This window comes from Laetiporus sulphureus (genome assembly GCF_001632365.1).
Source record: "Laetiporus sulphureus 93-53 unplaced genomic scaffold LAESUscaffold_29, whole genome shotgun sequence".
NCBI classification, from domain to species: domain Eukaryota; kingdom Fungi; phylum Basidiomycota; class Agaricomycetes; order Polyporales; family Laetiporaceae; genus Laetiporus; species Laetiporus sulphureus.
The window spans coordinates 371649-396131 of record NW_024468538.1 but is presented as its reverse complement, the minus strand read 5'-3'; the positions used below and the strand labels follow the sequence as shown (position 1 = coordinate 396131).

The following is a 24483-nucleotide window of genomic DNA, read 5'->3' as shown; positions in this document are numbered from 1 at the left end:
TAGAACCCTTGTGCAATCTACTATCTCTTAGAGGTGGCAAGCTCGTACCACTTGCTGGGGATAGCGTCCATTGGCAAAGGCATCTGCCTTGCAGTAGACAACACTATAAACCAGAGATACGATCGTACGTGTGGAAGCTTCACGTGCAGAGAGTTCTAGTGGGGAACTGTCACGGTTTTACCTGACAAAGTCATTATAGGAACAAATGCTATTAAGGAGCATATCATTTTTCATCATTTCTCGTCGCACAAAAAGTCACGTGATCTAATGAGATAAGATAACGAGGCATCCAGTCACATGACCTCGGATCTCTCTCGGCATTATCATGTGACACCAAACTCCTCGGCATGGCGTCATATGTTGCAATCGCCATGACGCCATATTGCGTGCTCAAGAGGAGCTCCGTCTCCGTGAGTTATTATTAGGCAGCCAATCAGGATAATTGGGACATGTCGTACAATTGTAGCACTGACCAGTAGGATAGCATGTGACTCGCTTAGGTAGTACTGTACAGTAGCATAGCAATCATGTATATAAGGACCAGCGAGACGAGGAGGGCACCTCAGTCTTATTCTCCTTCATCCTCCACTACCATCACAGAGGGGTCTTACCAGACACTCTCAGTGTGCTATATATCCAGTATCATCCTCACTTGTGATAGCGCCCCTCACCTCACCAGTAAGTCTTACTTTGCGACTAGCGACTCGGCCTCGTCAGTGGGCATGTCGTATCGCCACAGCTCATCGCTGTAGGCTCTCAGCCAGGAAGCCCTCAAGGGGACTCCTTATTTTGGTTGTCTATCTTTGTCATCGACGTGCCATGACATTAGAATAAGACTGACCTTTTATGCCCCTACCAAGTGTCTAACACTGGTAGCCGCGCATTTTCGCCTAGAGATACATCTGCCCAGGGCAGGGCTTTTTCCACACCACTTCCTTCATACCATTCCACTTCGCCTCTACCGCCTAAGCCGCTTCCTTCCTTCAAAAGGAACAGTGCTGCATTGACCGGTAAAGCACCGCAAGTGCACAACGGTATCGTTCCGCCCAACGGACGCTACCATCCTTACCAACGCGACCCCCGCCGCACTCTTTGTCTAACGGCGAGCAACCTACTCTGAGCCAAGCCCGACGACTATTGCTCAGACCTACAGAAGCTTCGCTCTAAGGTCAGCTCGTGGGCCAAAGCAATTCCCAAAGACGCATCTGACCCATCCGTCCCCATTTACAAACCGTTTTGGTGGTCTAATGCTGACGCCACTGCCGTCCTCGCCTTCGCACTCTCTCAGGACTATCATCCACGTGGGATCCACGAAAATCCCAAAGGCACTCTCCCTGAGAACATCGTGCCGACTGTACATGCTACTATTCAGTGGCACAAGGTCTTGCAGCAGCCCCATATTGCTGCCAAGTTCACAGAGGAACAGATCCAGTGTCGCGATCGTATTCAGCGACACCTAGGAGCATTGAACGAGAGGATTGGACGAGGCGATGACTTTACGTTCATCGATAGACACATCGCTATCAAGCTTTGCATAGGACTAGGAAAGATTTCATTCAGAGGGATCAACAAGGAGCAGGAGCGCGTAGGAAGAGACATTGTGAGGTTCGAGAAGGAGTCGTGCTACTGGCCTTACTAGGACCAGTAATATTTTTGTATCCCAAGTCCCATGCCGAGATACGCAATCAGCTTTATATACCAGAACTACATCGTGGACTTTTATCGCCCAGCGCAGGGACAACTCACAGTCATCTGCACTGCATACTTCATATATCAACCTCTCATCACCAACTGGCAGCAAGTACTCTACCACTACACGGTACAAGTACACGCCTACACAACCTACTCGGCACCATTCCGGCTCATTCCTAATCTTGAGGAAGAGCAAGAATATTGGCACCACTGAGCTGAAGCATTACGAGAGGAGTTAGAAGAAGAAGGACTCATCGAGGAAAACCCCGAACCCTTCTAAGATTGAGACCAGAATTCGATCGACTCACACGTTGTCCGTCACCTCATTCCCATTATCTTCAACGTCAATCCCAATGTCTCAATACAACCTTGGAGGTGTTGTGTTCCCAGGAGGACACACTGCAAGCGAACCGTCAGACCCCTGGAGGAGCAATGCCTCCTCTACACAATCTGAAGCAGGACCAGCTGCCCCTGTGGATGAACCTCATACTAGCAGCACACCCAAGGCGTCGGGAGTAGTCAGAAACCCATCACCTACCACCCTGCCAGCATTCTCCACACCTCAGACTTGGGAATGGCAGGGAGTCCCTTATGCAACCATCGAGGAAGCCATCAATGCTGCCGCACCCAACACCATCCCAAACGACGTTAAGAAATGGGTAATGAACGTAGTGCGATCATTCATTATGAGAGACGTTGTAAGCTCGTACGAAGCCTTACGACAAAAAATGAATGAGCGACACGAGCGCACAGTGGCCTCGTTGGAAGATGAGGTAATGGCTTGTATCCATGTCGAAATAATGGCAGTAGAAATACAAGACCAGCTAAAAGTCGAAAGAGCCCAGATCGGCACCCTCTCCGCTGACAACGAACGGCTCATCAAGTCAAACAACAGTCTGACACTCGAAGCCCAAGCAATCTGCAAGGACTTCGAGGATTATAAGGATGAAGTAAAGGGCCAGATGGATGCCCTTTACGGCAACATGGTCACCCTGAAGGAGGCACAGGAAAAGACCACCATCTACATCGTTGGCTTAGAGTCCCGACTCAACAATGCCATCATCAATGCACCTTCACAAGGTATCCAACCGCTGGCCGGCCAATCTAGTCAATCGCCCCGCCGAATTAAGCTCCCCGATCCACCCAAATACTTGGGAAGGAAATCATCGGAAAATTTCGAGACTTGGTTCACGAACCTCCTCATCTGGCTCGATTACAACCACTTCACCGATGACAAGGATGAAATTCGGCAGGCCAACGCACATCTAGAAGGCGGAGCAGCTCTATACATGAAAGAATATGCAATCAAGCTCGCCTCAGGACAAGACGTTGACACATGGGCAGAATACACCAGGAAACTGGAGATGGCATACAAGATGCTTGACCCCAAGCACACAGCACAATCCCTGCTAGATGCACACTGTGCAATTCACCACAAGACCATGATCGCCTTCGCAGAGAATTTCAGGGCTTACGCCCCCGAATCAGGATACTCTGATGAAGATCTAATCGTCAAAATCAGGGAACAACGGTCGACCCACATTCAAATGGTCATATCAGTAACGGAGACTCTGGACCCATCAAAGATTCCAACCACGTGGATGGACTATCTAGAATTCTGCTTGGAGATAGAAATCAAACACCTCCAGCAGATATTGGGTAACAAGTCTACTGGACAGACCACGGAAAACAAGGCGACCACCCCCAAGGACCCTAATGCAATGGACACAAGCGCACGAATCGCACATGAACTATCCCCGGAACAGGACAGGTGGCTGGCAAACAAACTATGTTTGTTTTGCGGAAAACACGCCTATGAACAAGGAAAGTGGTGCCCCTCCCCCAAGCCAGAATACAAGGGCAAGCAGTTTCAGACACGATCCGCCCCTAAGCAAGGGCAAGGAAAAGGGAAGGGCAAAGCGATGAACGTGCGACAGGTGGAAGAAGAAAGTAGCACGGGCTCATCAGCTCAAATTGCGGCACTGGAACAAGCAATTGCTGCACTTTGCGGGATGAGCACAATGTCGACTACACCACCATCCAGCAAGGGCAAAGGCAAGGTGCAGAGCGTGGACACAGCATCAAAGGCATCGGCATCTACAGTCAAGGACACCAATGCGAGAATCGTCGAGATAGACGATTTCTCAGAGGATTTTCAGTACGAGGTGTAGATGAGTCTGGTGTCACACTTCAGGACAATTGTATTAGTACTGTGAGAATGAATGTACCTAGCAATCATCTATATATTGCATCTGCGGGTTTTTCTAAACATTCGATCAAATTGCTGATAAGATTCGTATCATGAGAAATCCAGACGACGGCACTATTGGATTCTGGAGCATTCTCTTGCTATATCGACCAAAGATTCGCTGAGAAGCACGGGTTTAAGATGATACCTCTAAACCATGAAATCTGAATCCTCAACGCAGACGCCAGCCCCAACAAGGGTGGCACAATTACTCATCGTGTAGTCACAAGCATCTTAATCGGGGGGCACCGATTAACCGAGAGTTTGCTCATCACAAATCTTGGACGCATGTCGATGATCCTCGGCATGAAGTTCTTACAAGAACATAACCTCCGAGTTGACTGGGAACATAGAGAGGTCACGTTCTCAAGATGCAGACACACGAGGAAGCAACGAGTCAAAGTATGTGAAGAAGAAGTCAACCTTCTATCGCAACCTCGGCTCGAAGATGAAGCAATTCTCCCCGACATACACATGGATGACGAGTGGGATCAGGAAGATAACTTCATCAACTGGATAGACTTGCAAGACCAGGATCTTCGTAACATGGTGCACGACATCCTAGGCATAAGCAAGAAGGTAAAGGAGCATTTGGTAGAACAGCCGGCAGAAGAGACACAGGATAAAGAATATTGGTCCAAGTTCATCCCTCCAGAATTTCATCAATTTGGAGATGTGTTCTCAAAGAAAAGCTCAGAAAGAATGCCGACGTGTAAGCCCTACGATCATGCAATTGATCTTGTCCCAGATGCGGCAATCCCGAGACTGGCAAAAGTATACTCTATGTCTTTACGAGAGAAGAACTCGCTCGATGAATGGATTGATGGTGAACAAGCCAAAGGCTACATTCGACCGTCTAAATCCCCTTACGCCGCTCCGGTATTTTTCGTCAAGAAAAAAGATGGCTCTCTTAGACTTGTCCAAGACTACAGGGCATTAAACAGTGTCACCAAGAAGAACAAGTTCCCACTCCCACGAATAAATGATCTCATTGACGGACTCTCCAGGGCTAGCATATTTACCATACTAGACCTGAGATGGGGTTACAACAATGTACGCCTTCGCAAAGGAGATGAGGAAAAGGCAGCGTTCATTACCTATAGAGGATTATTTGAACCCACTGTCATGTACTTCGGATTCTGCAATGCCCCGAGCACTTTCCAGGCCATGATGAACGACGTTTTAGGCGATCTCATTCGCACTGGAAAGGTGGCAGTTTATATAGATGACATCATCATCTTTACGGATAACCAGGAGGAACATGACCGTCTGACCAAAGAAGTCCTACAACGGCTCAGAGACAATGACCTGTTCATGAAACCAGAAAAGTGTCACTTCGCAACCACTTTCGTCAAGTTTCTCGGACTCATAATCTCAAAAGGGTCGATACAGATGGACTCAGAAAAGGTCGACAGCATGCTCAAATGGCCGGTGCCCACCAAGGTAAAGCAGGTGCAAGCATTTCTTGGTCTGGCAAATTTCTATTGACGATTCATCAAGGATTTCGGATCGATGACCCGACCCTTGACTCTATTAACCTGTAAGGACGCAACATGGAAATGGGAAAAACCTCAACAAAAGGCATTTGAGGCCCTCAAGACTGCCTTCACTTCTGCCCCAATTTTAGCGCTCCCCAACGCAGTCCATCCCTTTAAATTGGAAACGGATGCCTCGGACTTTGCCACAGGCGCGGTCCTTGAACAGTTGGGAGAAGACGAACTCTGGCATCCAGTCGCATATTACTCAAAATCGCTCAATGAACATGAGCGAAATTATGAGATCTACGACAAAGAGATGCTAGCCATCATTCAGGCTTTAGAAGAATATCGGCAGTACTTCGAAGGACACCCTCACCCGGTTGAGATATGGTCGGATCACCTAAATCTTACCTATTTCTGACAAGCTCAGACATTGACCAGGCGACAAGCTCGATGGTCACTCTACCTTACACATTTCAATTTCATACTCCGTCACCGCCCCCGGAAAGATGATGATGCATGCCGATCCTCTGTCCAGGAGGCCAGATCATGAGAAGGGGGTGAGCAATGACAATTCAGGGCAAACTTTGCTTTGACCTGAATATTTTGCCATCCACGCGATCTCAGCCACTCATTCCTCCGAAGTTGATGATGCAAAACTTCTTGAAAGAGTGAAATCGGCACTACTAGATGATGAAATGACCAAAGGTTACCAGCACCTACTAAAAACTGGCAAGCGAGAGTTCGGAAAAGACCTCTAAGAGTGGAACTTCGAGCATGGATTGCTGCTCAGAAGAGGAAAAGTCTACATTCCAAAAGACTCAGCGCTGCAGAATGAGCTAATCCAGCTGCACCACAACATCTCCATGGCTGGACATCCCAGACAATGGAAGATGCAAGAGCTGATTAGCAGGAATTACTGGTGGCCAGGGCTTACCATTGATGTAAAAAAGTACGTCCAAGGCTGTGTAACTTGTCAAAGAAACAAGACGAGCAAGCAAAAGCCTTATGGACTGTTACAACCTAATCCAGTACCAGAAGGACCTTGGAAAATGGTTACATGGGACCTGATTACGCAGTTACCGCCAAGCCCAGACCATAGGGGAGAAAAGAAGACCGCCATTCTGGTAGTCGTCGACAGGTTCACCAAACATGCACACTTCTACCCAGTAGACAACATGGTGACAGCATCTCAAGTAGCATCAATTTTCTACACTGAAGTATTCAAACTCCACGGAATTCCCCGGCAGATAATATTAGATCGAGGCACACAGTTCTCAGCCAAGCTATTCCAGGAGTTCTGCCAGAAACTTCATATCAAATCTACGATGTCTACAGCTTATCACCCTGAAACAGACGGACAGACCGAGCGAGTCAACCAAATTCTGGAGCAATATCTGTGCATGTATTGCACTTACCGACAAACTGATTGGGCCACACTATTGCCCACAGCGGAATTCGCATACAACAACCAAGCTTCAGAGTCGACAGGCCTGTCCCCATTTTTCATTGAGCATGGTCGACACCCCCGAATGGCACCAGATGTGCTGGAAGGAATACAACATCCATCCCTGGAACACCTATTCCATAACCGCGATCAAGCACAGGAACAAGCTCGTGCCGCTTTATCGTTAGCACAGAAAGAATGAAATGGTACTTCGACCTTAAAAAGCAGGACGTCCCTTTCAAAGTAGGAGATGAAGTGCTTATTCGAGGAAAAGATCTTCACGTCAAAGTCAAAAGCCAAAAGCTAGCGACTCAAAACTATGGACCATTCAAGATCCTCGAAAAGATCGGAGTCGTATCATTCAAACTGCAACTACCAGCAGACATGAAGATACATCCCGTGTTTCACACTTCTAAGCTTATAATGTTCCATTAAAACTCTATCCCGGGATGAGTACCTCCCCCTAACCCCCCAGTCATCATTGACGGAGAGGAAGAATGGGACGTAGAAGACATCCTGGATTCGAGGGTCAGGTATAACAAAACCCAGTATCTTGTGAAATGGTTGGACTACGACCACAGCAATAATACTTGGGAACCATTGGAAAACCTCACAAACGTCAAAGACAAAGTAGAGAAATTCCACAAGACACACCCAGACGCTCCAAGAGCAAAGCTGCGAACACACAAAGCGTACAAAATCGCTCCGTCTGATCACCCTGATGAATTCATGTTCTTCTTCCGCACCCATCCGAATGCCAGAGCACCCTACAAGGGTTCTGCAGAAGCTGTTGGCTGGGATGTCAAGTCCATACAAGACATAGATATCCCCCCACACTCCAGAATGCTCATTGGCACCGGACTTGCGGTTGATCCCCCAAAGTGGACATACATTCGAGTGGCCCCCCGAAGTGGGCTAGCCCTCAAAGGAATTGATGTCGCAGCAGGGGTAATTGACCCAGATTACACAGGGGAAATCAAGGTGCTTCTCATTAATATGACCAGCAAACCATTCGAGGTCAGAACAGGCGATCGTGTCGCACAACTCATATGCGAACGCTATGCTCCAGGAAATATTTCTGAAGCAGATAGTTCACTCGCAAAGCGAACCATACGAGGCGCCAAAGGCTTTGGCTCATCAAGACGATGAACCTTGAGAAGGGGGTGATGTCACAGTTTTACCTGACAAAGTCATTATAGGAACAAATGCTATTAAGGAGCATATCATTTTTCATCATTTCTCGTCGCACAAGAAGTCACGTGACCTAATGAGATAAGATAACGAGGCATCCAGTCACATGACCTCGGATCTCTCTCGGCATTATCACGTGACACCAAACTCCTCGGCATGGCATCATATGTTGCAATCGCCATGACGCCATATTGCGTGCTCAAGAGGAGCTCCGTCTCTGTGAGTTATTATTAGGCAGCCAATCAGGATAATTGGGACATGTCGTACGATTGTAGCACTGACCAGTAGGATAGCATGTGACTCGCTTAGGTAGTACTATACAGTAGCATAGCAATCATGTATATAAGGACCAGCGAGACGAGGAGGAGACCTCAGTCTTATTCTCCTTCGTCCTCCACTACCATCACAGAGGGGTCTTACCAGACACTCTCAGTGTGCTATATATCCAGTATCATCCTCACTTGTGATAGCACCCCTCGCCTTGCCAGTAAGTCTTACTTTGCGACTAGCAACTCGGCCTCATCAGTGGGCACGTCGTATCGCCACAGCTCGTCGCTGTAGGCTCTCAGCCAGAAAGCCCTCAAGGGGACTCCTTATTTTGGTTGTCTATCTTTGTCATCAGTGTGCCGTGACAGGAACGCTTCATAACACTGTGTCTACCACATGATCACCAAGCGCCCATGATTCAGCCACCCAGTCACATAATACTGGCCACTTACCTTATTCGGAAGTTATCAGTTGTTGGTCACATGACACCAGGCCACTTGCCCAGAAAGGAACCCTTTAGATCATCAAGCTAGCAAGCACCCAATTCATCACTCAGATAAGTGAGATCAACCCTATTGGCTACTCCATAGTGGCCCCATGTCACCGCTCAATAGTGGCACCACTTTCAGGCAATTATCCCATTGGATTAGATAGGATTACCTCAGCATATCCATGGCCTTTGTAGATAGTTGCCATAGTAGCTACCAGAACCTAACCGGCTATGGTATCATGTTCACATGTAGGTGTCAGGGGTATTTACCTTAGTATAGTGACTGAAGTCCCTACCTGCATGTATATAAGCACCCATGAGGAAGCTGGGTATCTCCAGTTTCATTCATCTATTTCATGCGACCTAAGAAGCCTTCACCCCCTCTTTGTGTGACATAAGGCTATGGGCCCTTTGAGCCCCATTTTGTAGGCTGCATGTCACTGCATGCCTTTTTGACCTAGCCTCCTTGTGGCAGGTCCTTATTTTGGTTTTTGTGCAGGTCACTGAGTGTGGCTAGCACCTTGCAGCCATTTTCTTGCCTTTTAGCAGGATCTATGATGCACTGTGACAAACATCATCTAATGTCCATTTGCCATAAGAGGGGTGAAGACCGTGTGATTCTGCAAGTTTAATAAGCGAACCGAAATCAATCCTATGTATGAGATCAGTGAGAGGCATCTCCACAATTACAACATTATCTTCTATCAAAGGCATGCCTGCGCTACAATCAATGACTCCGACAAACATGTACTTGTCCATTCCGGTCTATGAAAGCTGACCACTTAAGATCAGAAAGCGATTCAGTAGAGACCAGTCGAAAACGCACATGCCATCAGGAGTAATGCTATGCAAGTCATCGTCGACAAAGTCGAACACCGCGACAGTAGGCGGGCATTCTGGTCTGCACCGATGCTGTTCAAGTACGTTCTGGAGACCACTCAAACTTCGTGTCTGGGTATCACGGCATACATCATGCATGCGATACACGTCTTTCAAATATCGAAATGGCAAATGGCCTGCAATGAACGACACCAGCATATCAATAGCCACAGACCCTACGTTGGAAGACCACGAGGAATCCATGGAACTCACAATACGAATGCCATTGAACGTAACAGTGGTTCAGAGAGAGAGCAGATGGAAATCCACAAATGTCACTCGTTAAACAAATGCACGATTGCCGAGTACCACCCCCCACTGGAGAGGTTCGAGTGCCATCGATGCAATGTGACTGTGCATGAGCAAAACCGTTGACCGACGACAGCGAAAAAAACACCTCGCATCGGAGAGGTGTGAAACCTGCAAATGCAATGTAACTGCATACGCTGATATCTGTTGATGCTGAAAGTGCATGGAAGCACGCAAATGGATGGCCAGTGCTTGAAGTACATGAATACAAAGCTAATAAATACTCCTATAAATCACACTTCGCATCAACATCACCATGGCAGCCAAAAAGGTGTGAATAAACGAACCTAAGAATGTCATGTGTATACCAACACATACGCTGCAATGCAGTGCAGTCACTGATAGCGAGTACGACATCGATCCACTGAAACCAATCAATGTAACCCCTGAGAAAGGATAGTCAGCGATATGAGGTGAACACTTTGTCCAACACATCGAATGTACCATACAATGCTACAAAGCATGCAACACATAAACACGTACACATCGCAGTGCAGCAGGCAGTTTAAACACAACGAATAGTACATGACTGCAACAACAGAGACAGGAACAGATACACACAAAAGGGGACTTCAAGCGGTGATGTGCAGCACGCTACAAGCAGCGTCCAATGAAAAGATGCAACTTAGGTATCACGTGAGCACGTGACAGCAGTACATCAATAGTCAAATTTGTTATTTAGAAAGTAGTAGACATCCTATTGGCCACTCAATAGTGGTCCCACTTCAGTCACCGACAACGTGGCATCATGTTATACAATTATCTCATTGGACAACCTTACGGCCAATAGTAGGTAGTTGTCATGGCGAGACCAGAACCATTACTGGTTCTGGCATTATGTTCACATGTAGGTATCAGAGGTCCCACAGTAGCACAAGTGCCAGGGGCTCTGCCATACATGTATATAAGCACCTATGAGGAACTGGGTATCCCCAGTTCTATTCACCTAATTTATACATGCTTATGCGGCCTAACAGCCACCACCTCCTTTTGTGTGTTATAAGGCTAAGGGCCCTTTGAGCCCCTTTCTGCATCTTGTATATCACCATACAACACAGGCTATGGGTCACAGGATGCAGGCTGCACCTTGCAGCCAGCTTCTTGCCTTCTTAGGCAGGAGTCACAATGTGCCGTGACACACTGGCAATTTCTGGCAATCTAAGACACATTTTCGAATTTCTAGCATGAACTCCTAGCACCAAAGTAGCTCACTGGCAAACTCTGGTAACACAGACATGTTTTTGAATTTTGGTGAATCTAACAGATTGCTGAATTTGTACAGCGAAATCTGTTAATGTTACCAGAGATTGCTGGTGAGCTACCTTGCTTCCAGGATTTCATGTCTAGATTACAATGATTTACCATTAAGTCACCTTGCTTAGCGAGTTTCATGGTAGAAATCTGTCAACAGCAGATTTCAGTCCATAGGCATGTTGAAGAAGTACTGCACATTATTGATGCTGCTTTTTAAAAGATTGCCTAGGTTACCTGCAATTGCTGGTGGGCTATAAGAATTTCATGGTAGAAAGACTGTCTAGGTTACCTGCAATTGCTGGTGGGCTATAAGGATTTCATGGTAGAAAGACTGCCTAGATTACCTGCAATTGCTGGTGAGCTACAAGGATTTTTATGATAGAAATCCAAAAACACATCTAGCATACCAGAAATTGCTGGTGAGCTATGAGGATTTTAAGCTAGAAATTCAGAAACATGTCTAGCTCACCAGAAATTGCTGGTGAGCTATGAGGATTTTATGATAGAAATCCAGAAACATGTCTAACATACTATAAATTGCTGATGAGCTACAAGAATTTCAGGAAAGAAATTCAAAAATATATTTAGGTCACCAGAAATTGCTGATGAGCTACCTTGAAATTCAAAAATGTATTTAGGTCGCCAACAATTGCAGGTGAGCTACCTTACTACCAGGATTTCATGCTAGCAATTCAGAAATGTATTTACATCACCAAAGATTGCTGGTGAGTGACCTTGTTACAAGATTTCATGCTAGACATTCCAAAACATATGTAGGTTACAAGAAATTGCTGGTGAGCCATCTTACTTCCGAGATAGAAATCTGGCGGATTCCGCCAGAATCTGCACCATAGGTTGGGCTTCCTAAGTTCAGCGGGCACTTGCGAGGTGAGATGGAGTGGTATGAACAACCTTGAATACTACGACGGTGTGTGGGGGAGAGGGTTCGGCCAGGCAAGCATGCGGCTTTTTTCACCGTGCACGAAGGGTGCTCAGAATCTGGATTGCTGGTGTCTGGGATTCTGGCATCGGTGGCCAGACTCCTGATTTGCTGACCGACGATTCAGGGCTTCCGAGCGCATCTGAGCTGAACTCTCGAGCGTGAAGTGGCGGCGTAGCAGCCTAACGAGGGAGGCACGACTACACCACCGCTAAACACTAAGACAAAAAAAAGGAGTGGGTGGGTGGGTAAAGAAACTATGAGATGAGCTGGTAGCGAAGGTCGTGGCGGGTGGAAAAAGACATAGCACGTACGTCAGCTGAGCGCGTCTCTTCTTTGCCCACCTGCTTAGTAAGCAAGTGTTCGGCCCAGCGCTCGTTCCTCGTGCTGATCCTGAACTTCATGCTTTCTAAGTTCAGCGGGTGCTTGCGAGGTGAGATGGAGTGGTATGAACAACCTTGAATACTACGACGGTGTGTGGGGGAGAGGGTTCGGCCAGACAAGCATGCGGCTTTTTCCGCCGTGCACGAAGGGTGCTCGGGATCTGGATCACTGGTGTTCGGGGTCCTGGCATCAGTGACCAGACTCCTGATTCACTGACCGACAATCCAGGGCTTCCGAGCGTGTCTGGGCCGAACTCTCGAGCGTGAAGTGGCGGCGTAGCAGCCTAACGAGGGAGGCACAACTACACCACCCGACCCACAACAGTCGTGCCGCCTCTGTCGCCATGACTCCCCCACACTGGGTCACGTAGAGAAGGACGAGGCATGGTATATAGTGACAGAATCACTCGAACAGACATAGCGACGGTGTTCTCGCCAGCCACCAGGCGATATGCGAACTACACGGGGCGCTGCACTCGCGCGATGAGAAATCCAAGGTCAACCAGGCTAAAACTGGGCATGATAACCTTGCTGAATCGACACACGCACCAATTTACCATGCACACACACATATACACTGGCATCAAGGCTTCAGTGTTGGAAGGACTAAACCTTATCACAAGGGTGCATATGCTCGAGGGTCACAAGAGGGTACGGTGGGCTAGGAGAAGTTTGCCGGGACAGCCGTGCTAGCCATTGTTACACCATTTCTAACACGTCACCACAGTGCCAAGGCACACCATGTTCGATAAGCCAGGAATGCAGACTGGCAAGCCAGTTAACCATGATAGAACGAGTAGCTCGACCATGCCAAGGAGCAACGAAGGCAGCAACGAGGGTTGTGGGTGCGAGCTTGTATGCAAACTCAGGAATGCCGAAAACAAATCGCAAACTGAGCGGTTCTGAGAAGCCTAGCATCACAAATGGTAGGTCTTTCCCTTCAGTGCAGGCAGGAAGACATAGAAGAGAACACATAGGTTCCAGACGAAGGAGAAGATGAGATGCTGAATGCCACGTGAGGTTTGCCAAAGAACGAGGAATCCAGCCACGGGGACATGGAACAACCGAGTGTAGGCTTCCCAGTCGTGCACCGTTGTGCCGGCCTGCACAAGAGTTGGCCGTGAGGTTGTGCTAACAAGAATGAAAGGTTGAAGCTCCACTTCGAGGTGGCAAGACGAGGTAGCTAGACGTCCATAACACCCTGAGAGGCTGGGGTAGTGAAATTATCTGCAGTTATAACACAGACATGAAAGGAAGGCGAGGCTGGGGCCATGACAATAATATCGACATGACGAATAGAGTCATTCATGTGGTGAACGCGACCACAATTATATGCGACGGTGACGCCCATATCATCACCCCGAATGATCAGGGAGGTATCCTGGGTGGTCTGGGTGTCCGCTGCGTGAGCGGCAAATACGAGTGTGCCATTATCACCTGATCAGGTTTTGCATCCAGCCCTGAGACCCAGTGCCAAGTTACCTGGCAGCAATGGCCCATAACAAGACAGATGCTCTGGTCAGTTGACACATCGACCAAAAGCCAAAGGTCCTTCGACGTACGCCTAGGGCATGGCGACCGTTGAAGTTCATAGCATTGCGCTGTATAACATGTTCGCGTTCTGCACTCACGAGAAGAACCGGGAGCCCGATAACATATCTGATACGCTTTGCGTTCGCAAGGGAAACAGATCATTCCTTAAGGTCCCACAAAGAACCGGAATATAGAAACAAAAGTTCGAAGTTGCTGTATAAGGCTTCGACGAACAACGCTGGCAACGTCTGCCAGTAACATGATGAGAAACACTCCTATGATCCCGAAGGCATTTGCCGATGGATGGACGACATGGAAAAAGGCTCCAGTAGACAACGCTGACAACATCGGCCAGTAATGGTTGGGGAAAAACCCTACGGACTTGGAGGCACATCCTTATGAACAGACGACATGGACAAAATGCCCCGATGAACAGTGACGGAAAGACATAAGGTCCAACGATCCAGAAGGCATGCATCTAAGAACGAACGACACGGAGAAATGCTCCAGCAAACAATACTGGCTACATCTGCCAGCAACGGGTGGAGAAATTGCTCCTACGGACCCAGAGGCACGCACATATGACCAGATGACGTGGAGAAACGCTCCGACGAACAATGGTTGGCAATGTCGGCCAGCAACGGGCGGAGACACACTCCTACGAACCCAGAGGCACATGCCTGCAGACAGATGACATGGAGAAACGCTCCGACGAATAATTGTGGCAACGTCTGCCAGCGACGGGTGGAGAAACGCTCCTACGATCCCAAACGCGTGCGCCTGCGAATGGACAATGCGAAACATATGCCAAGAAAGGGAGGAGAAAGTTCCAACGATCCCAAAGGCACATGTCCATGAAGGGACGATGCAAAACGCATGCAGAAAAAGGGAGGAGAAAACACTCCGACGATCCCAAAGGCACGCATCTATGAACGAACGATGACGGGAGGAGAAACGCTCCGAAGATCTCGAAGGTATGCACCTGTTAATGTATGATGCGGAGAGACACTCCAAAGGACAACACAGAATGGGTGTGCACTCTATGACACAAAGGGGATGGCACACTCCCAACGAACGAGTGAGAGAAATGCTCTAACTGATGATACGAAGAGATGGCCTTCAGTGACCTAGGGTGCTGCATCTTTGCAGCATTAACGCCGTATGACGCAAACTTTGCCGGGTGGGCCAGCCTTCTCAATGATGGATCAGGAAGGGAATAACGTCGCAGAACAGCTCAGAAAGCAGCTGCATGGTATGGCATCAAGATACATTCACGAACGCATGCGTGTGGGATGTCCGGCAAAGGCTCGGTAGACTCGCAGAAGAAAAAAAAAAAAACGGTGGGAGTTTCCTTTGCAGCCGATGAGGCACGCTGCAATGTCCGGTGAGGTTCCAAAAGATGCACAAGTTGATGGCCAGCATTGATGAGCAGGCACCCGTCGACGAGGACACATAAGGACGGTCGGCCAGTGCGGATAACTATATGCGTGCATATATAAGGTCGGTAGTCCGTCCACGCGCATATAAGACAGGACGGCTCAGAGAGCGTAAGCTGTTTGCCATCACGAAACGGCATGTGGCATTCGACGCCGCACGAGAGCATTCGCCACCAGCGTGTGCGGTCATTGCCAGCGTGGGGGCATTCATGGAGAATCGACGTGTGCTTGACTTATCAAGTGAGTATATGCACACTGACGAGCACCCGCATGACCTTCAAGAAAGCCTCTCGTGAGGATGAAAAAAAAACGCATCACGAATAAATCCAGTAAGCTGTGCTGCATTAAAAAGGTTCATGATAGGGAGTCTCAGCGGCATTCTCTAGTGACTCGGTGCATGCCGGCGAGAAGTTCGATGCCCTCATAGATGAAGAAATACTCATCTTCTGGAATGCTCTCGCAGCTAAGGGCATGCCTTTTCGCCTTGGACGCATTGCGTGTAGTGCGCTCCTCCCCCTTTACGGGTCCAGTAGTTGCTGTCGGAGCGCAGGCCTTGAGTAGACTTCCCTCTAGCACCTTCCAGCCTTGCTCCGTGGGTCGTGTAAACTCCCAGTTGTGGTACAGGTGCAATGAAGTGAGAAATAATGAAGAACCGCGAAGAGCAGCTTGGGTAAAGAAACTACGAGACGAGCTGGTAGCGAAGGTCGTGGCGGGTGGGAAGAGACATAGCACGTACGTCAGCTGAGCGCGTCTCTTCTTCGCCCACCTGCTTAGTAAGCAAGCATTCGGCCCAGCGCTCGTTCCTCGTGCTGGTCCTGAACTTCACACCTTCATGTGTATATATATAAATTCATCACGTGCTGAGTTCGACAAAACGGTAGTAGGGGACCATCGATCTCGGACGGGACCCTCGATACCGCTAACTACCCACTAACACTACCTGAAGGATCCCGTTGTGTGATCTACGGTGCTTGGGCTTCTTGGGTCTACTACAGGCTAACGATGAGCAAGTGTCTCTGAACAGCTGGGATGCACTGCGGATGAATCGTTCTGCGATGTACAACAGGAGCTCAAAATACAGAAGGCTTAAGAGAGATAGGTCAGTACAAGTAATCCCTATCAACTTATACGAACCATGACATCGTGCTACGATAAGACGCATGCGACTCAGAGCCATCATGATAGGGATAAAGACATTGCACGCTCAATGATGGCCGCCACCGTCTTTGAGTTGTTCAAAGCCGAGCTTATGGCGGATTCACGCCGTGCTTGTCGGCATGACCTGCAGCCACATGCACCGAGAGGTGCATTCGCTATAGCCGACAAGCCTGTCCGATATGGTGCTTCACCGCGCGTTCCCATCAAATCCTCTCGAGCACGGGCAAGGCGAGCGGCAGTGGTAGGACCAAGTTCCTCCACCTCCTTCTTGCTTAGCGGTATGGGTCGCGTACACAGCTCCACGTAGGCAGTCATAAGCCATTCCGGTATGTCATGTTTGACTGCGAGAGATATACGCTGGACTGGATCCAAAGCCGGAACGTGCGCGCTGATTTCTCGGATGGCTCGATCGCGGATCTTGTCGAAGACGAAACGAGTCGATATGGATAGCAAGGCAATCCAGTCTTCCAGACAGAGTGCATGTTCGTACATGCTGGCGTCGTCATGTAAGACAGTGAGTCAATGTGCAGTCATATTTTTGAAGTAGGATACTCACCCGTCGTATAGGAACGAGAGCAGACAGTCCATTTCGTATGATGTGGCTCCTGGCAAGAAGATGGCAGTCTCTTCTGTTTTCCCTTCTGCGCCTCCGTCCTCGGGAGGACACGAGAACATCCCATGGAAGAACTCAGAGTCTCGTTGTAAGAAGTATCGATGGACTTGGTAGAAGTGATCCTTGTTTTCTTGGGGATCGCTAACCTGGACTTTCTTCAGTCATGTTCGCGATTTAGCAACCGTGGTGAAGCATCTACCCTGAAGATCACTGTCTCGTCCGTGAAGAAAAATCTACTGCTGCGAATCGTCGAATGGCTCGTGCATGCTTCCGAAGAGCTCGTCCGAGTTGATGCTGCGCATAGACTCATGTTGATACGAGTAGCGATTTTGATATTCTCTCGAATGTAGCTGTTGGGATATGACAGCAGGACACCGAAGGATATCACAAAGAGGCAAAGCTGTCAGCAATGCGAGAGCGGCCCTTCTATAGGTGATCAGAGTACCGCTAAGACTGCGGCGGCCCCATGCTGCCTGCATGAGGTCGTGGATCCAGCTCGTGGTGGAAATGATCATCCGCGGTGTGAAAACACGATCTATTAGGCTTGCGAATTTCCCCGACAAAGCTCTCGCATCCTGAGAAGCCGCTGAAGGAACGTTCGCAACAGCATCGGCTGCAAGCACCGGAAATATGACTATTCAATTGCCGGCCCGTCTCGTACGCAATAAGGCAAATGAAGGCTTCTGCCATAAGCTGATGGGAACCATACATGCAATGACGCCACGACGAGTCTCGAAAAATGCCTAGGACTGCGAAAGCGGCGAATGGACGAAGCTCTGATGCATGCCTCACGACACCTAGGCATCAGCCGGCAATGCAAAGACGTTCCGCACAACCTCTGAAACCCGATCTGCATCGAATAATGGTTCCTCGTCGGCAACGGTCAGTCCAGGCCAGGACGCGGATGTGGCTGTGTGAGGCGGAGAAGGAGCGCGTCTTTTGACCCGGCCGTCTCGCGACCTCACGTCCTGCCGGAGAATCTCCCTCGCGCGCATAAGGAGAACCGCTGTGGCTAACCCTAAGCGAATCGTCTCTGTGATATCCAGAGGCTGCGAGCGCTGGCATATCGCTTCGTACGAAGGGGTGAGCCACTGTGGCACCTCGAACTTCACCGAAAGGACAATCTTCTCCACAGGGTCAATCCGAGGACGATGCTGGTGTATTTCCTTGATGGCGCGCTCGCGAATCTTGTCGCATACGAAGCGGGTGGACATGGATAGGAGATCAATCCACTGTGGAAGGGTAAGCTTTCCGTCTTCGTGCATGCTGTGCGGCTACAATGAGACGTTGGAGCGAAGTGAAGAAGTGCACTTCCACTCACCTGTTATACAAGAATGCTAGTAGGCTTTCAAACTCGCGCCGAGTGACATCATGCAGTGGGATCGCCGTGTCGTCAGTCTGGCCCTCTGCGGCAGCCTCGCCAGAGGGCAATTGAAACATGGCGCGTAGGAAATCCGACTCTCGAGCTAAGAAATAACGATGGACCTTGAATAGGGCACCGTCCACCTGCGCAATTCACAAGGCATGACTAGCTCGAGACGTTGTGCCCATAAGGTGTCAGTGGCACCAACCTCAAATATGGCTAAGTTATCCTCCAGGTAAAACACCGGGTGTCGCGGAGGCAGTTCCCTCGTTGGCGGCGGCGGCAGACGTAACGGACTCAAAGGAGAGGGCGGCGAAGGAGGAGATGGAACGCGAGGAGATGGAGCACGGGAAGACGGGCCCGAAGAGAACCTCCACGGAGACATAGACCGGGAGGACGATGAGCTAGTCACCGACATTTGCGATATAGGCCGTCAATGAATACAATCCAAGCAATGACGGGTAGAGTAAGGGAGGGACAAGCAGCATCTGACAACTTCGGCCGTCATGTATTACTTTATAATGAAACTCCAGCTCAGCTTGTGACGAGCGAAAGCGGTTGTTATTCCATTGCGAGTTAGGGACGTTCCACTCTAATACCCAACATGTCCAAAAGTCGAGCGTCATTTGTGTCAAATATTCTAGCCTGCATGGCAAATATTATGCAGATAAGAACGCCGCATCTAATCTGGCAACGTCGTACGCCACGTTCCTGATGAAGCGTGATTATTCTCTTAATGCACGTCACAGAGGGAGCCTGCAGCTCCAAAGTAGCTATGAACATACCTGCAATGCTGACGAGTAGTCTAAAGAGGGATGATCTGCAGGCCATGCATTCAAGAGCGCGACGGGTTTGAGGCATCCCCTACCCAAAACGTCTCCGAAACGGTCGTGTTCACCAGTTCTTCATCAAATGCCTCTGGCGGTGCATATCTGATTCCGTACTGCTTTTCCTGATGGGCCCGGAACGTCTCATCTCTGATCGTCTCCCGTGCTCTTCCGACCCGCGCGGCGATCTTCGCTCCCAGCTGCTCTGCCTCGCCGTCATCTAACGGGTGTGGTCGCCGGCACAGCTCGGCGTATGCAGGAGCGAGCCAGCTCGGAACGTCATGTTTGATTGCAAGCACAATGGTCTCGACGGCGCTGAGGGAGGAGCGCTGAGCGGAAAGGGCACGAATAGAGAGGGTGCGAATTGTGGTAAAGCGAAGGCGGGTGGAGACATCTAGGAGGGTAATCCATTCGGTGACAGATAGCGTGCTGTCTTCGTATACCCTGTATGTGAATATAAGAAACGAGGTCTCGTCATGCTGCGGGTGGCTTCCGACATCACCTGTAGTACAGGAAATTGAGGAGACAATCAAATTCATCCGATGTGAGATCCGGGATCGATATAGCTGTGTCGTCCGTGGCTCCAGACGGCCCTATAGAGCTATTTCCTGGAGACAGCAGCTCACGGAAGTACTCGGAATTATGCTCGAGTAAATGACGATGTACCCTGTAGAGGCTTCCCTTCACCTGTCAATAATTCATTCAGAGATCATTGGACATTTACTTGTCAAAGTGGAAACACGGACATTGAGTATCACCAAGCCGTCTTGAAAATAGAACGAGTAATGGTGCTTTGAAGGAGGATCGGGACCAGGTAACGCCCGTACCAATGTTGATTCAGTACACATCGTATCTGGACGACTCGCATTTGAGGCATTCACGTGAATCGTTGCCGATAGTGCCCTCGCAGAGTCAGGGCTCGCGGCCGGCCTTCCGGACACACTGAGCGCCTTGCGTATCCTGAACGCGCTCGAAAAACTGGCAGGACGAGCAGATCCCGCGGAAGGGTACGCGGGCGGAAACTGTGATACGAGAGAATGGACGGAGTCGCTCGTCAAGTCGGTCCTGGACCGCGTGCACTTGAGGTCTAACGGGGAAGCAATACTGGGAGAGACAAGTTCGACAGAGCGCGCCTGTGAGTCTTCGTGCTGCGAGAAGCTATCATACGGAGACAAGGGCGCTTCTAGCCTTGAATCTACGTCAGAAGAGACGCTCTGCAGAGATAGATCTGTAGAGGCCATTGAGCGTGCTGGTGTGGGAGAAACCGGGGATGGGTCAGGGAGCGAAGGAAATGGCACTGGTGAATGTGAATGAGCCCAACTAGGCGGAGATGTTGTCCTCGAGAACGAACTCTCAGAGATGAAACCAGATGCGTCGGGTATCGTAATCTGTAGCCGACCGGGAGCCATGCAATCGAGCAGATAGTGGTTGTACAGATGTCGTAGCGTGCAGAGAGAGCTGAGCGCACCGACTATGTACGTCTCTCGCTACATGCGCTCTGCACATGCCTCGAGAGTATGATGTGTTGCTCATGTAAGACGCATGTTCAGGATTTTGAGGGGCATCCGGTTGCGGCATTTGTAGTCGCCCCTATTACGACAAGGCCATGCTTTGAGAACCGAACTCCGCTGCTCTACACTTCACATTTGATAGTCTAGGTGCTTGCCTCGATTGATGTTGTTATACCGATGGAAAGGGTTTCACGAGCACCATGTTGATCTCTTGACCGCTCAAAGCACGAGATGGCAGAGGTCGCAGAAGGCTCGAAGAGATAAGAAGTGCTTCGCGGGATGACTTCTGCCAGCCCTTGGTGCTGACGTCGGATTGAGACAAACAGAAAGTGGCGAAGAGAAGGTCGTCATGATTGATCCGGCTATTGAACTTGTGTGAGAGCCTACGTAGAGCCTTGGTTTCATATCAAGCGCCCAAGATCACCCATTTATTGATATGAATTATGGGCAAAGTCGCCTTCGACAAAGCTGATCGTGAATTCAGCAAGTCGAGAGCAACTCCGTATAGAATAGCATCGCAAATGTCATGCTGGTATCAACAGATGCAGATGCAGATAAATTGTCCTCCTATTATGTGTCAAATATCCTAGATGTTGGTAACCCCCTACTATCAGAACTTCCAGCCACCCGCAAGGCCCATGACATTGTTTGGGTCGTACTGCTTCTTGATAATTTGCAATGCAGCTATGTTGTCGCCATACATCCTCGACGTGGGCGTATCGTAGATGGCGTAATTCGGATAGAGAGCAGCATCGGCGACGTCCTGGCCCTCGTCCACAGCAACCTGGGTGAGGTAGCTCGCGCTCTCTTCCATGACCTGGTGTATCAGCCCGTCCGATGCTTCATCCAGCCATGCGTAGTAGATATTCATCGGGAGGAGACCCTGCGCGCGGCTGGGTGGCCAAGCGGAGTCGGAGCCATGCGAGAAGACGCTTGACAGGAAGGGCTCGATATCGTAGCTGATGAACAGTCCCGGGACTTCAAGCGCCAATTGATCCGACCAGAACTGTCAGTACACTATGTCAGTCAAACAGACAAGCCATTTCCTTTTTGCCACGGACGAACCTCTGTTTCATTGACGACGGCATCGAGCAGCCCTGGTGTCAATTCATATGTCGATACGGTGTCGAAGTATCCACTACATTGATAGTTGTTGAGTATCATAGCATGAGCATAATTGGCAACATACCGTAGGGTAGACGTGTCGTTGCTTGGCGCTGTGAGTACGAGCGAGAGGAAAGAACGCGTGCTGACGTCCTGTTCGACGTAAGGTATGGCCAAGAACTCATCGAAAATTCCATCAGGTGGCGATGGTCCATCGTAGAATAGGTTGATCTCGACGATCGTCTGCAGCATGGAGATGCACGGTACCGCTTTGAGCTGACTATATTTAATATGGACAATGATGTCACGTACTAATCCGAGATCCCAGTTGAACGTTGTGAGCAGCGCAGCCTTGGGGTCAGTGACGTTCGCATAAAAGTTGGCCGTCGCAGTCTTCGCCTGGTCCGTTTCCCCCAGAGAGATGATCGTACCACCCTGAAAATTCTATCAGGATGCAAAAAGCGGCATTACAGTGTTCTAGCCTTACCCAGACTTCACCCTGCGTGAAGGCCTCCAAAGTAAATTGAGTGACGATGCCCTATTGTCTCAGGTCAGCAGAGGGGCTTCCAGGCAGCAGCGATCGGTATGCTCACGAAGTTGTTGAATCCTCCCTACAAAGTTCGATGACGTCAGCTTTGCTGCCGGACCGGTCTGCAGAGGTGTGATCTCGCACCTTCAAAGCCCAGAAGAGATCCGGATTCGAAGCATTTGTGACACTCGTCACCGTCCCATTCGGAAGAACCAGCTCATAAGAGACGACCGTATCAACGGTCAAGCCATGCTGGTTTGAGAGGAACGAATATCCTTTGATCATCACGACATAAATAAGCTCGTGTCCACCGAACCAAAAGCATAAAGCAATGCAATGCAATGCTTACCTCCACCCAGGATGAAGCCCCCTACTCCGACACCAGTCACGCGTCCACCAACGACGTTCACGCCATATGGCTCGAGTGCCTGGTACACATCGTCCCAAATGAGGCCCGCACCAATGTCGACCGTCTGCGAGTCCGAGTTGTATGTCACGCCATCAAAACGTGACATCGCAATCTGGACACCAGTCGTGGAGGAAAAGCCAGGATTCGCGATATGCCCTCCGCCCTTTATCTGCGTGAAGACGCGTCATGCCAAGGACGATATATGCAATGTTTAGGAAAGGAACTAACCCCGAAGGAAGTGTTTGTGGCCGCTAGGATTTGCAGCTGAGAATGAATGAGCGATGAGTCCACGAAGAGCTCGCGAGAGGTGTCTGCGCTCACGACGGTGCCGACATCCTCAGGAGTACCTGGCTCGACCGAGCATGTTGCTATCTGTGAGCTCGACGACGCCCAGTGATAATTGTCTTCGGTGTAATACAATTCCACTGTAACAAGCGGCATATGTTATCATTTCAAATATCCCGCGACAAGCCTGAGAACGTAATCATGAATGTGGACGTACACGGCCAATAGACCTCGGAAGCCGATGTAATGGCGTTAGAGATCTCTTCGCATATCGAAAGTATGCTCCTACGCGTGGGCAGAGCGCTCAGTTCGGGGACGACAGCGTAGGCGGGATATGGAGCAATGAGTGACAGAAGCAGAAGGAGCGTCGTGGCCGCAGAACGAGAGAAATGCAGCATCGCGATCGACTCCGGCAGAGTTTTGCGGGAAAGTACAAGCTATATGGCTGCGTCTGCCAAACCTCAGATGGATCGAGGATGCGGGCCTTGCAAATGGAAACGGCATGGTCACCATGTCATTTATAACCTGCCCGGAATGAGGGGCGAGGACGGATATTGCAACGGTGGTCTTCACACGAGCTATAGACGGCACAGTGCAGTCACCGCCGTCACGGTATCGCAGGAGGCTGTCCGAACCCAACCACTATGCCGAGCCCATGGGAACCGGAGCATCTTGATGATGGCCGATATACCGCTGGTGTCCGTGCCGATAATCTTGCGTTCAACGTTCCAAGCGTACGTATTGCAATTACAGCGCCTCCCTCACGTCATCATGCCCGAAGTAATCGCTCCTCAGGTGGAATGTACTCTTCAGTGGCTTTTGCAAGGCTGAAGCATGGTCGCGAGGGCTGAGCACTGCAGCGCTGATGATGGACAACCGTCCTCCTGTGTAAGATGTTCCAAGAGAATCATAAGAAAACGACCCGGTAGCGGCTGGGCGCTGACCTGGATCCTGGTGCTGATCAACTTCGACCCCTCTCAGGTACGCAGCGATACTGGCGCACTTCCATAACAATGGGTTTCGAATGGAAGAACTGACGGAAGCAGGGGAACCTCGTGTGCATGAGAGTGTTCTTGCGCCGCCCTATGATACTAGCCCCTCTCATTCAACCCCTCAGGCCAAGTCTGAGCATCGAGT

The 24483-nt window shown here is 49.7% G+C and overlaps 6 protein-coding genes across 6 annotated transcripts; 1 reads left to right on the top strand and 5 right to left on the bottom strand.

The window, feature by feature from the left end:
- Nucleotides 1-347: 347 nt before the first annotated feature.
- LAESUDRAFT_760730 (uncharacterized protein) lies at nucleotides 348-1639 on the top strand (the record flags this gene model as incomplete). The annotated part of the gene is made up of 2 exons (XM_040912786.1): nucleotides 348-410; nucleotides 1154-1639. The coding sequence occupies 2 exons, from the start codon at nucleotides 348-350 to the stop codon at nucleotides 1637-1639; spliced, it is 549 nt and encodes a 182-aa protein (XP_040762743.1).
- A 15056-nt stretch (nucleotides 1640-16695) lies between these two features.
- LAESUDRAFT_813862 (uncharacterized protein) lies at nucleotides 16696-17628 on the bottom strand (the record flags this gene model as incomplete). Its single annotated transcript, XM_040914534.1, has 3 exons — nucleotides 16696-17198; nucleotides 17262-17464; nucleotides 17518-17628. The coding sequence occupies 3 exons, from the start codon at nucleotides 17626-17628 to the stop codon at nucleotides 16724-16726; spliced, it is 789 nt and encodes a 262-aa protein (XP_040762742.1). The 3' UTR covers nucleotides 16696-16723.
- Nucleotides 17629-17801: 173 nt separating this feature from the next.
- On the bottom strand, nucleotides 17802-18786 carry LAESUDRAFT_727582 (uncharacterized protein). Its single transcript, XM_040909248.1, has 2 exons — nucleotides 18640-18786; nucleotides 17802-18584 (listed from the first exon to the last, which is right to left on the bottom strand). The coding sequence occupies exons 1-2, from the start codon at nucleotides 18756-18758 to the stop codon at nucleotides 18116-18118; spliced, it is 588 nt and encodes a 195-aa protein (XP_040762741.1). The 5' UTR covers nucleotides 18759-18786; the 3' UTR covers nucleotides 17802-18115.
- LAESUDRAFT_727581 (uncharacterized protein) lies at nucleotides 18558-19227 on the bottom strand. Its single transcript, XM_040909247.1, has one exon. The coding sequence runs from the start codon at nucleotides 19097-19099 to the stop codon at nucleotides 18785-18787; it is 315 nt and encodes a 104-aa protein (XP_040762740.1). The 5' UTR covers nucleotides 19100-19227; the 3' UTR covers nucleotides 18558-18784.
- A 289-nt stretch (nucleotides 19228-19516) lies between these two features.
- LAESUDRAFT_656853 (uncharacterized protein) lies at nucleotides 19517-20356 on the bottom strand (the record flags this gene model as incomplete). Its single annotated transcript, XM_040904647.1, has 3 exons — nucleotides 19517-19952; nucleotides 20011-20195; nucleotides 20255-20356. 3 exons carry the CDS (start codon nucleotides 20354-20356, stop codon nucleotides 19517-19519), a joined length of 723 nt encoding a protein of 240 aa, XP_040762739.1.
- Nucleotides 20357-21629: 1273 nt separating this feature from the next.
- Nucleotides 21630-23744, bottom strand: LAESUDRAFT_737762 (FAD-binding domain-containing protein; the record flags this gene model as incomplete). Its single annotated transcript, XM_040910819.1, has 11 exons — nucleotides 21630-22025; nucleotides 22085-22157; nucleotides 22209-22399; nucleotides 22436-22558; nucleotides 22611-22661; nucleotides 22717-22734; nucleotides 22797-22927; nucleotides 23002-23230; nucleotides 23290-23325; nucleotides 23383-23486; nucleotides 23564-23744. The coding sequence occupies 11 exons, from the start codon at nucleotides 23742-23744 to the stop codon at nucleotides 21630-21632; spliced, it is 1533 nt and encodes a 510-aa protein (XP_040762738.1).
- Between the last annotated feature and the right edge of the window lie 739 nt (nucleotides 23745-24483).